Source organism: Rhinichthys klamathensis, unplaced genomic scaffold, assembly GCF_029890125.1.
Source record: "Rhinichthys klamathensis goyatoka isolate OS25496 unplaced genomic scaffold, OSU_Roscu_1.1 h1tg000578l_1, whole genome shotgun sequence".
NCBI lineage: Eukaryota > Metazoa > Chordata > Actinopteri > Cypriniformes > Leuciscidae > Rhinichthys > Rhinichthys klamathensis.
This window is the reverse complement of record NW_026607042.1, coordinates 450254-464296: the sequence shown is the minus strand read 5'-3', so window position 1 is coordinate 464296 and position 14043 is coordinate 450254. Positions and strand designations below refer to the sequence as shown.

The window sequence follows — 14043 nt, the reverse complement described above, 5'->3', positions numbered from 1 at the left end:
CTCTTCTTAATATCATTAATCGAATCGGCCTTTTCTGTCAAAGATATTAGAAAAAGCAATAGCCTCACAACTGTATTCCTTTCTTGAAAGAAATTATATCTGCGAGGATTTCCAGTCCGGATTTAGACCGTACCACAGTACTGAGACTGCTCTCATTAGAGTCACAAATGATTTGCTCTTATCATCCGATCGTGGTTGTATCTCTCTATTAGTGTTACTTGATCTTAGTGCAAAGCATGCAAGCAAGCAAGCTTGCAAGCAAGCAAACTTGATCTTAGTGCTGCATTTGACACTATTGACCACAATATTCTTTTAAATAGACTAGAAAACTATGTTGGCATTAGTGGACTTGCATTAGCATGGTTTAAATCATACTTATCTGACCGTTATCAGTTTGTAGCAGTAAATAAAGAGATGTCTTATCGATCACAAGTTCAGTATGGCGTACCACAAGGCTCAGTACTAGGACCGTTGCTGTTCACTCTGTACATGCTACCATTAGGAAACATGGAATTAGCTTTCACTGTTATGCTGATGATACTCAGCTGTATATTTCTTCAAAACCTAACGAAACTTACCAATTCACAAAATTAACGGAATGCATAGCTGATATAAAAAATTGGATGACTAGTAATTTCTTACTACTAAATTCTGAAAAAATAGAGATTCTAATTATTGGACAAAAAACATCCTCACGTAATAACCTAGAATACTGTCTAACACTTGATGGCTGCTCTGTCAAGTGTTCGTCGTCGGTTAGGAACCTGGGTGTGCTCTTTGATACCAATCTTTCATTTGAAAGTCACGTGTTTAGTATCTGTAAAACCGCATTCTTCCATCTTAAAAATATATCTAAATTACGCCATATGCTCTCATTGACGAATGCGGAACAATTAGTTAATGCGTTCATGACCTCAAGGCTAGATTATTGTAATGCTCTACTGGGTGGTTGCCCTGCACGCTTAATAAACAAACTACAGCTGGTCCAAAACGCTGCAGCTCGAGTTCTTACCAGAACCAGGAAGTATGACCATATTAGCCCGGTTCTATCAACACTTTATTGGCTGCCTATTAAACATCGTATACATTTCAAAATATTGCTGATTATTACTTACAAAGCACTAAATGGTTTAGCTCCGCAGTACTTGAGCGAGCTCTTAACGCATTATAGTCCTTCACGTCTATTGCGATCTCAAAGTTCCGGCCAGTTGATAATACCTAGAATATCAAAATCGACTGCTGGCGGGAGATCCTTTTCCTATTTAGCACCAAAACTTTGGAACAGTCTTCCTACCATTGTCCGGGAAGCAGACACACTCTGTCAGTTCAAAGCTAGACTAAAAACACATCTCTTTGACCTAGCATTCACATAATACATTATAGACTTCTATAATTCAATGTTAGGCTGCATAGATTAGGTCAGCCGGAACTGGGAACACTTCCCTTAAATCCTGATCTACTCATTACATCATAAGAAGAATGGCATCTACGCTAATTTTAGTGCCTTTGTTTATCCCGAGGTTTTCCCGCAGCCTGCCGGATCCAGGCCGTATCCAGATCTGATGAAGGACCTGCGCCTGGACACACTCACACACTCTCTCACACACACACACACACACACACACACACACACACACACACACACACACACACACACACACACACACACACACACACACACACACACACACACACACACACACACACACACACACACACACACACACACACACACACACACTCTCCAGATCTGACGAAGGACCTTCGCCTGGAGCCGATGACAACGCAGTGCTGAAGTGCCAACTAGCCTCTCCCTATGGAGGATCCCTATACCACTCTATAGATAAAGCGTTGTGGAAATTAGGGTTCACGTACCAACCCAGAAGTGATCAAATAAAATAAAATTCTGTATAAAAATTTATAGGCAAGACAAGTAGTTTGTTTAGGCATGGTTTGTAGGGAATTACAAACCTGCGCACATATATTCAAACGCACATAACTATAGAATAAATTCTTAATGCGCATGTGAACGCCATCAGCGTTTATCACAGGTTCAGTTTAAAGTCTGTTTAGAGAGAACGGTGTCGTCTTAGCGGCCCCTAATTTAATAACAAATGATCATTTCACCGGAAGTGAATCAATCAAAACTAACTTTAGCTGGAAAATAACAATTCAAGAACCGCTATAAAACCAAACCAATCTGTGTTACCTTAAATTATTACGTTTATCTCTGTAAAGCTGCGTTGAAACAATCTACATTGTTAAAAGCGCTATATAAATGAGGATGACTTGACTTGACTATCTCCATACAGCATATATTCTCGGACTCTGTAGGCATTATTGTTATCCGGGTCGAAATGAACACCGCTACTGAGAGTTTCTGTTCTGATATTATCATTCAGTGAGATGAGATTGTCCTCTGAGGGCGAGCTCGTGAGGCTCCGCCCCCTGTACGGGCAGCAGCGGCTCATTTGCATTCAAAAGGATACACACTTAAACGGCGCTTTTTTTGAGGCTGAGTTTTTCTCAGCCCCAAAAAGTGACAATTTAAACATGCTGTAAAAAATGATCTGTGGCGCATTTTGAGCTTAAACTTAAACACTCTGGGGACATCAGAGACTTATTTTACATCTTGTGAAAAGGGGCATAATAGGTGCCCTTTAAACTCCAAGATTACAATTTGGATTTTGTACTACACAAACATGTTAATTGCAACTTAATTAAAATGTTGGCTAAGCTAACTCATACAATTTGATTACATAAATCTTTTATAATTAGCTGCTGGCTAAAAATAGCACACTAGCATGTGCCAATACAATTAAAAAAAAGAGACTATACATTTGCATGTACACACTAGTCTTCAAATTTTCCTATGCATCCTCGACCTAACCACAAACTCTACAGTTGACCACTATGGTAACCTGTAAAACTGCATTATGCAGAAATCACTAAATCGCAACATAACAGAAGATTAAACAATAACATATCTTTCCCTATATTAATCTTGTGCAAAACACACAAAATAAATTGTTAAATTGTGACTCAAGAAAAGATCATGTGAATATTTTCATTTTCTTTGTGTCTAGCAATTTAAATCTAACTAGCTGAGGACAAGAAGCCCAGAGCTGAAGACAAGAAGGCCAGAGCTGAGGACAAGAAGCCCAGAGCTGAGGACAAGAAGCCCAGAGCTGAAAAGAAGCCCAAAGCCGAGGACAAGAAGCCCAGAACTGAGGACAAGAAGCCCAGAGCTGAAGACAAGAAGGCCAGAGCTGAAGACAAGAAGCCCAGAACTGAGGACAAGAAGCCCAGAGCTGAAGACAAGAAGCCCAGAGCTGAAGACAAGAAGCCCAGAGCTGAAGACAAGAAGGCCAGAGCTGAGGACAAGAAGCCCAGAGCTGAGGACAAGAAGCCCAGAGCTGAAAAGAAGAAGCTCAGAGCTGAGGACAAGAAGCCCAGAGCTGAGGACAAGAGGCCCAGAGCTGAGGACAAGAAGCCCAGAGCTGAAGAGCTGAGGACAAGAAGCCCAGAGCTGAGGACAAGAAGCCCAGAGCTGAGGACAAGAAGCCCAGAGCTGAGGACAAGAAGCCCAGAGCTGAGGACAAGAAGCCCAGAGCTGAGGACAAGCAGCCCAGAGCTGAGGACAAGAAGCCCAGAGCTGAGGACAAGAAGCCCAGAGCTGAGGACAAGCAGCCCAGAGCTGAGGACAAGCAGCCCAGAGCTGAGGACAAGCAGCCCAGAGCTGAGGACAAGAAGCCCAGAGCTGAGGACAAGAAGCCCAGAGCTGAGGACAAGAAGCCCAGAGCTGAGGACAAGAAGCCCAGAGCTGAGGACAAGAAGCCCAGAGCTGAAGACAAGAAGCCCAGAGCTGAAGACAAGAGGCCCAGAGCTAAGGACAAGAAGCCCAGAACTGAAGAGCTGAGGACAAGAAGCCCAGAGCTGAGGACAAGAAGCCCAGAGCTGAGGACAAGAAGCCCAGAGCTGAGGACAAGAAGCACAGAGCTGAGGACAAGAAGCCCAGAGCTGAACACAAGAAGCCCAAAGCCGAGGACAAGAAGCCCAGAACTGAGGACAGGAAGCCCAGAGCTGAAGACAAGAAGGCCAGAGCTGAGGACAAGAAGCCCAGAGCTGAAGAGCTGAGGACAAGAAGCCCAGAGCTGAGAACAAGAAGCCCAGAGCTGAAGACAAGAAGCCCAGAGCTGAGGACAAGAAGCCCAGAGCTGAGGACAAGAAGCCCAGAGCTAAGGACAAGAAGCCCGGAGCTGAAGACAAGAAGCCCAGAGCTGAAGACAAAGAAGCCCAGAGCTGAGGGCAAGAAGCCCGGAGCTGAAGAGCTGAGGACAAGAAGCCCAGAGCTGAGGACAAGAAGCCCAGAGCGCTCAGACCTGAGGACAAGAAGCCCAGAGCGCTCAGACCTGAGGACAAGAAGCCCAGAGCTGAGGATAAGAAGCCCAGAGCTGAGGACAAGAAGCCCAGAGCGCCCAGACCTGAGGGCAAGAAGCCCAGAGCTGAGGACAAGAAGCCCAGAGCTGAGGACAAGAAGCCCAGAGATGAGGATAAGAAGCCCAGAGCTGAAGACAAGAAGCCCAGAGCTGAGGACAAGAAGCCCAGAGCACCCAGACCTGAGGGCAAGAAGCCCAGAGTTGAGGACAAGAAGCCCAGGGCTGAAGACAAGAAGCCCAGAGCTGAAGACAAGAAGCCCAGAGCTGAAGACAAGAAACCCAGAGCTGTAGACAAGAAGCCCAGAGCTGAGGACAAGAAGCCCAGAGCTGAGGACAAGAAGCCCAGAGCTGAGGGCAAGAAGCCCAGAGCTGAAGAGCTGAGGACAAGAAGCCCAGAGCTGAGGACAAGAAGCCCAGAGCTGAGGACAAGAAGCCCAGAGCTGAGGACAAGAAGCCCAGAGCTGAAGAGCTGAGGACAAGAAGCCCAGAGCTGAGGACAAGAAGCCCAGAGCTGAGGACAAGAAGCCCAGAGCTGAGGACAAGAAGCCCAGAGCTGAGGGCAAGAAGCCCAGAGCTGAGGGCAAGAAGCCCAGAGCTGAAGAGCTGAGGACAAGAAGCCCAGAGCTGAGGACAAGAAGCCCAGAGCTGAGGACAAGAAGCCCAGAGCTGACTACACCTTTGATTCAAAGTGGGATAATTGTACTTCATACTTAATGATAAAGTTTTATTTGCCTTTATATTTTTGTTTATTAAAAAAAGAGTAACCAATTGATGATGATTTACTCACCCTCAAGCCATCCTAGTCCATATCATATACACATATGACTTTCTTCTTACAGACGAATACAATCAGAGTTATATTAAAAAACACCCTGACGCTTCCGAGATTTATAATGGCAGTGGATTGCAACCATCAGTTCAAAATAGCTCAAAAAGTGCATCTATACATTAGAAAAGTGGTCCACACAGCTCCGGGGAGTTAATAAAGGCCTTCTTATGCGAAGCGATGAGTTTGTGTAAGAAAATATAAATATTTAAAACGTTACAAAGTAAATTCTAGTAATATAACTATAATATATATATATATATATATATATAATATATAATAATATAACTCAGATTGTATTTGTCTGAAAGAAGAAAGTCATATACACCTAGGATGGCTTGAGGGTGAGTAAATCATGGGGTAATTTTCATTTTAAAGTGAACTACTCCTTTAATAACTGTGCTAAATTTAAGGTAGGCTTAGACTGGCCATTGGGCGAAGCGGGTGAAATGTACAAACCCGGAGGCCAGGCTACTGATTTTGCCCGCTGCCCCACTCGTGTAGCCAACTTTCAGTAATATTTGAGTAAAGTAAACTCATTTAATTTGGTTAATGTCAGTTTCAGGTTTTTAGAGTATAGGGTGCACATGTACTAGTACAGTGTTTCCCATGTTCCTGGAGGCACACCAACACTGGTGGTGCGTTCCATTCGACCGTAAGTGGACAGCGACATCCTATCAATCTGAACGCACTTCTACACATCTTCCAACTCTTCCTAATCAAACACACCTGATTCAACTCATCAGCTCATTAGAAGAGACTCCAAGGCATGAAATTAATGTGTCAGATAAGGGAGACGCTCAACATGTGTACTGATCTTTCCTCTCTGGTCTGATCGCTGATCGATTGCTCCTGTCTGCCTCGCTGCCTGCTGTGTGTTTGTTTGCTTCGAGGCTGTAAGCTCCGCCTGAGCCTCGTATTTCTTTATGTTTTGAGCCATCATTTACTATCTAGTTGTTTATACTACTAAATACAGCTTACCCAACATCTCAGATTAACCTTACATCTCTAGCTTCCGTTATTGTTAACACAGCACGCTAGTAACTCGCTAACGTTAGCCTGCTAACGCGCCACCCGTGCGCTCATTTATATATTTATTTTCTCTCGCGCGCCCGCGCCTTTTGAGTTCATAAAGTCCAGGTAAGTAAGAAATCAGTCAACAAACACGGTGAGTAATGTCTTCTTGTCCTGTTATTGTCACCTGTGTCACATGTCATATGTTTAGTATAGCCTTCTCCGATGGCAATATAGGATTTATATGTGATAAATGCAAGGAGACAGTCAGGCTGACGGAGAAGATTTCAGAACTAGAGACACGCATCCAAACTTTAATTGAGGATGGTAAGAATGCTAGATCTTTAGATAGTGTTTTGGATGCGCATAGCATAGTGAACTCTTTACATGATACGGTTCCGGCTGAAGTAGAGCCCGTGCAGCAGGGCAGATGGGTTACTGTGAGAGATCACCGCTCTAGTCGCGGATCAAAGAACCACTCTTCCGTTCCGATTCCCATAACAAATCGATTTGCCCCACTCAGTGAAACACCCACTGAGAATTCTGTTGATTGTGCCCTGGTAATTGGTGATTCGATCACACGGAACGTGAAAATAGAGACACCAGCCACCATAGTCACATGTTTTGCCGGGAGCCAGAGCGCCTGACATCAAAGCAAATTTAAAAGTGCTGGCTAATGCTAATCGTAAATTCTCTAAGATCATTATTCATGTCGGCACTAATGATGTTCGACTCCGCCAGTCAGAGATCACCAAAATTAATATTAAAGAGGTGTGTGAACTCGCAAGTACGATGTCAGGCACTGTAATTTGCTCTGGCCCCCTTCCTGTGCGCAGGAGTGATGAGATAGTTAGTAGATTGGCCTCACTGAATGGTTGGCTGTCGAAGTGGTGTCCGCAGAATAATATAAAATTCATAGACAATTGGAAAAGTTTTTGGGGCAAGCCTGATCTGTTGAAAAGAGATGGTATCCATCCCTCCTGGGCTGGTGCTGCTCTTCTCTCTAGTAATTTGGCTCATAGTCTTAGAGCTAAAACATGACAATCTGGGGCTCAGGTCAGGAAGCAGACAGACTGGCTAAACCGACCGTCTGCTAGCGGCCTCACGTCACCAAGGTCAGATAAATCCCATCACATAGAGCCTCTTTCACCTAGATATCATCATATAGAGACTGTGTCTGTTCCCCGAATTTGGAAATCCAAAAAACGTCAGGTTAAAAATTTAATTGATGTTCAACAAATAAAAAACAGATATAATACAGATGAGCAAATGATAAAGCTTGGGTTGCTGAATATTCGATCCCTTACTTCAAAATCTCTTATAGTTAATGATATGATTTCAGATTATAATCTTGATATGCTGTGTTTGACAGAAACCTGGCTAAAACCAAACGATTACATTATTTTAAATGAGTCAACCCCACAAGATTACAGTTATAAAAATGAACCTCGTCTGAAAGGCAAAGGGGGAGGTGTTGCTGTAATTTATAGTAATATTTTCAAAACCACTAAGAAATGTAGCTTTAAATATACTTCTTTTGAAGTATTGGTGCTTAATGTAAAAATATATAGTGTAAACGATAAATCACATTTGAGAATTCTGCTGGCTACTGTGTACAGGCCACCAGGGCACCATTAAGTTTTTATCAAAGAATTTGCAGACTTTCTGATCAGATTTAGTATTGGCTGCAGATAAAGTACTAATTGTTGGTGATTTTAATATACATGTAGATAATGAAAAAGATGCTTTGGGATTGGCATTTAAAGACATTGTAAACTCAATTGGAGTTAGACAACACGTGTCAGGACCTACTCATTGTCGTAATCATACTCTAGATCTAATATTATCACATGGAATAGATGTTGATGCTGTTGAAATTCTGCAGCAGAGCGATGACATCTCAGATCATTATCTAGTCTCATGTAAATTACATTTAGCCAAGGCTGCAAAGCCGACTCCGTGTTATAAATACGTTAGACCTATAACTTCTGCCACTAAAGATTGCTTTATCAATAATCTTCCTAATCAGTTTCATCATCTCAGCATCCCAGATAGCTTAGAAGAACTCGATATTGCAACAGAAACGTTTAACTCTCTCTTTTCCAGCACTTAAGACGCAGTTGCTCCGTTGCGCTTAAAGAAGATTAAAGAAAATAGTCCAACGCCGTGGTACAGCGAGCACACTCAGGCCCTAAAGAGAGCAGCCAGAAAAATGGAGCGCAACTGGAAGAAAACTAAACTAGAGGTATTTCGGATTTCGTGGAAAGAGAGCTCAATTGCTTACAGAGAGGCTTTAAAAGCTGCTAGATCTGCTTATTTTTCAAACCTACTAGAAGAAAATAAACATAATCCTAGGTATTTATTTGAAACAGTGGCTAAACTAACGAAAAAGAAAGCTTCAAGCTCAGAAGTGTCAAAGCAACACGGCAGTGATGACTTTATGAACTTCTTCACTTATAAGATTGATAATATCAGGGACAAAATTATAACTATGCAACCGTCTACCACAGTATCGCATCAGGAAGTGCATTGTAGTCTCCCTGAGGAAAAATTTGATTTATTTGTTGCTAAAGGAGAGGAAGAATTCTGCAAACTCGTTAATTCATCTAAATCGACAACTTGTATGTTAGATCCTATACCGACTAAGCTACTGAAAGAGATGTTTCCAGAGGTCATATATCCTCTTCTTAATATCATTAATTCATCTTTGTCTCTAGGATACGTACCAAAAACCTTTAAACTGGCTATGATAAAACCGCTTGTTAAAAAACCACAACTTGATCCTACAGAATTAGTCAATTACAGGCCGATCTCGAATCTGCCTTTTCTGTCAAAGATATTAGAAAAAGCAGTATCTTCACAACTATGTTCCTTTCTAGAAAGAAATGATATCTGCGAGGATTTTCAGTCCGGATTTAGACCGTACCATAGCACTGAGACCGCTCTCATTAGAGTCACAAATGATTTGCTCTTATCATCCGATCGTGGTTGTATCTCTCTATTAGTGTTACTCGATCTTAGTGCTGCATTTGACACCATTGACCACAACATTCTTTTAAATAGACTAGAAAACTATGTTGGCATTAGTGGAATTGCATTAGCATGGTTTAAATCATACTTAACTGACCGTTATCAGTTTGTAGCAGTAAATGAAGAGATGTCTTATCGATCACAAGTTCAGTATGGCGTACCACAAGGCTCAGTACTAGGACCGCTGCTGTTCACTCTGTACATGCTACCAGTAGGAGATATCATTAGGAAACATGGAGTTAGCTTTCACTGTTATGCCGATGATACTCAGCTGTATATTTCTTCAAAACCCAACGAAACTTACCAATTCACAAAATTAACGGAATGCATAGCTGATATAAAAAATTGGATGACTAGTAATTTCCTACTACTAAATTCTGAAAAGACAGAGATTCTAATTATTGGACAAAAAACTTCCACACGTAATAACCCAGAATACTGTCTAACACTTAATGGCTGCTCTGTCAAGTCTTCGTCGTCGGTTAGGAACCTGGGTGTGCTATTTGATACCAACCTTTCTTTTGAAAGCCACGTGTCTAGTATCTGTAAAACTGCATTTTTCCATCTTAAAAATATATCTAAATTACGCCATATGCTCTCATTGGGAAATGCGGAACAATTAGTCCATGCGTTCATGACCTCAAGGCTAGATTATTGTAATGCTCTACTGGGTGGTTGCCCTGCACGCTTAATAAACAAACTACAGCTAGTTCAAAACGCCGCAGCTCGAGTTCTTACCAGAACCAGGAAATATGACCATATTAGCCCGGTTCTGTCAACACTGCATTGGCTCCCTATTAAACATCGTATAAATTTTAAAATATTGTTGATTACCTACAAAGCACTAAATGGTTTAGCTCCGCAGTACTTGAGCAAGCTCTTAACGCATTATAGTCCTTCACGTTTATTGCGATCTCAAAATTCCGGCCAGTTGATAATACCTAGAATATCTAAATCGACTGCTGGCGGTAGATCCTTTTCCTATTTAGCACCAAAACTTTGGAACAGTCTTCCTACCATTGTCCGGGAAGCAGACACACTCTGTCAGTTCAAAGCTAGACTAAAAACACATCTCTTTGACCTAGCATACACATAATACATTATAGACTTCTATAAATTCAATGTTAGGCTGCATAGATTAGGTCAGCCGGAACTGGGAACACTTCCCTTAAATCTTGATGTACTCGCTACATCATAAGAAGAATGGCATCTACGCTAATATTAGTGTCTTTGTTTATCCCGAGGTTTTCCCGCAGCCTGCCGGATCCAGGCCGTGTCCAGATCTGACGAAGGAGATTCGCCTGGACCCGATGACAATGCAGTGCTGAAGTATCCACTATCCTCTCCCTATGGAGGATCCCTTTCCCACTCTACAGATAAAGCGCTGTGAATTCCGGCTCGCGTACCCCGAAGTGATAAAATAAAACAAAATTCTGTATCAAAATTTATAGGCAAGAAAAGTAGTTTGTTTAGGCTGGGTTGTATGAATTACAAACCTGCGCACATATTTTAAAAAGCACATAACTATAGAATTCTGAATGAGCATGTGAACGCCGTCAGCGTTAATCACAGGTTCGCGTTTAAAGTCTGATCATTTCGACGGAGGTGAATCAATCAAAGTTAACTTTAGCTGGAAGTAACATTATTCAAGAACCGCTATAACGCCAAAACAATCTGTTACCTTAAATTATATGTTTATCTCTGTAAAGCTGCTTTGAAACAATTCATTGTTAAAAGCGCTATATAAATGAAGATGACTTGACTTGACTTGACTACTGTTGGTGTGCCTCCAGAAACAGGGTTGGGAAACACTACTGATTAACGGTTTCCACCGCTGGCCGTGGTTTATGCCAACAGTACACATTTTGGACGTGATTTTGGATCGTTTGGAGAACACAACACTACACTATGTTCAAGAAACCTGCAAATCCATTGATTTCAAAAAGGCACGAGGCAGAACACTCTTCCTATTAATGGACCGCAAAAAAAGAGCATATATTCTGAACTCACCCCTCTGAAGAGCCACTTCTCTGATGTAGAGAGGAGAGAAAACGACTCCTTCCTCTGCAACATCGGCCTGGTGGGAGAAAACAAGAGAAAGACATCAGACGAACAGGTGATTTACACTGCAGCAGCAGACACTAGCACAGATTGACATTAAAAACTCACACAGACTCAAGCTGCGCTCACGTTTACGGCTGTTTGGTGAACTTTCACAGGAGAAATCAAATCCATTCACTTCGATAGAGTGCTGCAATGATGGCGTATTTTTGTAAGCCAAAACCCAGAAACGAGTTAGCACTTTAGCACTACTGGTTCCAACGTCCTGAAATCTATGGTTTTTTCAATGGGGTTTTGGTTAAACGCCTGAAATAAGGTCTGTGGGTACCACAAGCTCAAGATATTTTCAAGTCTTATTCTACAACATAAAATACGTCACTAAAACCACCTTTTTTAAAGCTCTTACTTGTCTTTTTAAAGGTGATTCTGTCTAAACTGGACTCGGCTGTCAGGAATATTAAACGTCATCACGCCGAACAGGTGAACTCATCTCCTAGCCTCGTTGTGTATAAACACTTGTATTATAACTCTAACTTTCAGGGAAAATCTGAAAGAGTTGGTAGAAGATTAATGGTGGTAGTTATGTGACTGTGGTCACTAACATCAGTATTGGCCTACAAAATAGTCGTCACTGTGGCGCTCTGTAGGAATCCACGCGATTGGGAGTTTCGCGTGAGGGTGAAAAAGCTCAAATTGTCGACGCATATTCGCTGCCGCTGACCAACAGAAAGCGGTTTGGTTTGAAAGCGTCATTGCTGCACTGTCGATAATGAACAAAGGACAAGTTTTGCTCATGTGACTGGACCTTAAGAACGCATTTGTTCTTCCACTCTGCTGCTCTTCCATTGTTTTCTCAATGTAAACATGCGCTAGACGGATGCGTTTGATACTTGAGCTTGCGTCTTTTGCAGTGTCTGCCGTGTGACATGGCGTTCTAAAAAAGCAGCGTTCAGGTTAAAAGATGTTCAACTTTTAAAAAAAAAAGGCTGTCTCTTGAGTTTGACCTAGCGGTTTGTTTGTTTTTTAACCTCAAAAAGGTGTTCTGTGTGAATGGCCCCCTAAGACAGACTTATACATGACTGCTGCTGAATGATGGAAAACCACTTTGGTTTTCAGCAAGACACATTAGAGAACCGCTAGAGTCCAGGAAATGAAAAGGTGACGAGTTTTTCACTTGGATGGAGTGATTTCCATTGACTGCGGTTTTGTAAACAGGTAGACAGGTCTGTGTCAGTCATCAGTGTGGCAGGACAGGGGGAACGACCTTTTCCTGACCCAGATCCTCAGGTGAGGCCTTTTTGTCTGGCTATTGTGACAAGCTGCTGAGAAACATCTTTATTTTTGCACACGGTTCTCCAAATATTTGAGCTTGTAGCATTCATTTTTGTTGTCACACAAATGTGACATTTTAAAACGGAAAGAATCCTTAAAAGTCACCATGAAATCAAAATGGACAATTCCTATTTTCGAATGGGATATTGCAGTGTTTATTATAAATGATTTATCAGTGCACATCATTATTGTTTTAAATTCATGTTCTGGTAATCTTGAATCAGAATATCTTCCTCTTGCAGCATCTCTTCTCTTCTCTGATGATGACCAGCTAAATTGCTAATTGTGTTAGACTTATACAATTTCTTAAGTTGTTTTTAAAGTCAGGAATTGTAGTTCTTGAAACGGATAAGTATAACACACACACACATATATATATATATAATTTCTCCTTTCTCAAATATTTTCTCTGAAATTTAACACAATTATCAAGTATATCTTAAAAATATAATTTGTTAGTCAAAAACGAATTTCTTTTCATGAAATAAACAAACAATAGATGTAAACTTTGAAAAAAACAACAACAACAAATGGCTGGATTTTTAGTGGCATTAGTGGAATTGCATTAGCATGGTTTAAATCATACTTATCTGACCATTATCAGTTTGTAGCAGTAAATGAAGAGATGTCTTATCGATCACAAGTTCAGTATGGCGTACCACAAGGCTCAGTACTAGGACCGCTGCTGTTCACCCTGTACATGCTACCATTAGCATGACGTTAGTTTAATTTTCAACAATATTATTGATTTGACTGTACTGACGCTGTTGTATGTGAAATGAATTGAGCTGGACAATGACAATTTTTTCCAGAACTGCTTTATAGATGAAATTAACTAATTTAATAATTGTTGATCTTTACAAAAGAACTGAATCAACACTGAACTAACTTCAGCGCACATCATTTCAGCTGAAATGCATAATTTTCCTGTTATCACTGTAAAACTGCTTTAAAACAATCTGTACTGTTAGGCTGTAAATAATTAAAGGTGACTGACTCGTTTTTACCGTTACGCTGATTATACTCTGCACTATATTTCTTCGTGTAATGATGAAACATACCAATTCACAAAATTAATGGAATGCATAGTTGTTATAACATAGTTGATATTTTATTAAGTTAGTGTATTATTATTATTTATAGAGTGAAAACTAAAGTGATCAGATCAATGTATCACATGACCTCTCACTGCTTATTTAGAAGCGCACCTTATATATGGATCGTGAAGGTTTGTGTGTTTGTGGAACTGAAATTTGAAATGTAATATCAGGACTTACTGTTCAATATCTTTAGCTTAATCAAGACATTAGGATCCTAAACTCAGATTATCCCCATGGTTCT

General features: G+C 41.2%; 1 protein-coding gene across 2 annotated transcripts in view; it reads right to left on the bottom strand.

The window, feature by feature from the left end:
• Window positions 1–14043, bottom strand: part of arhgef3 (Rho guanine nucleotide exchange factor (GEF) 3) — a 118000-nt gene that overhangs the window by 91544 nt on the left and 12413 nt on the right. For both annotated transcript variants that reach the window (XM_056239990.1, XM_056239991.1), the window contains exon 2: window positions 11320–11386. In XM_056239990.1, the coding sequence (XP_056095965.1) occupies window positions 11320–11386 (67 nt within the window). The remainder of the gene's footprint in view (window positions 1–11319; window positions 11387–14043) is intronic.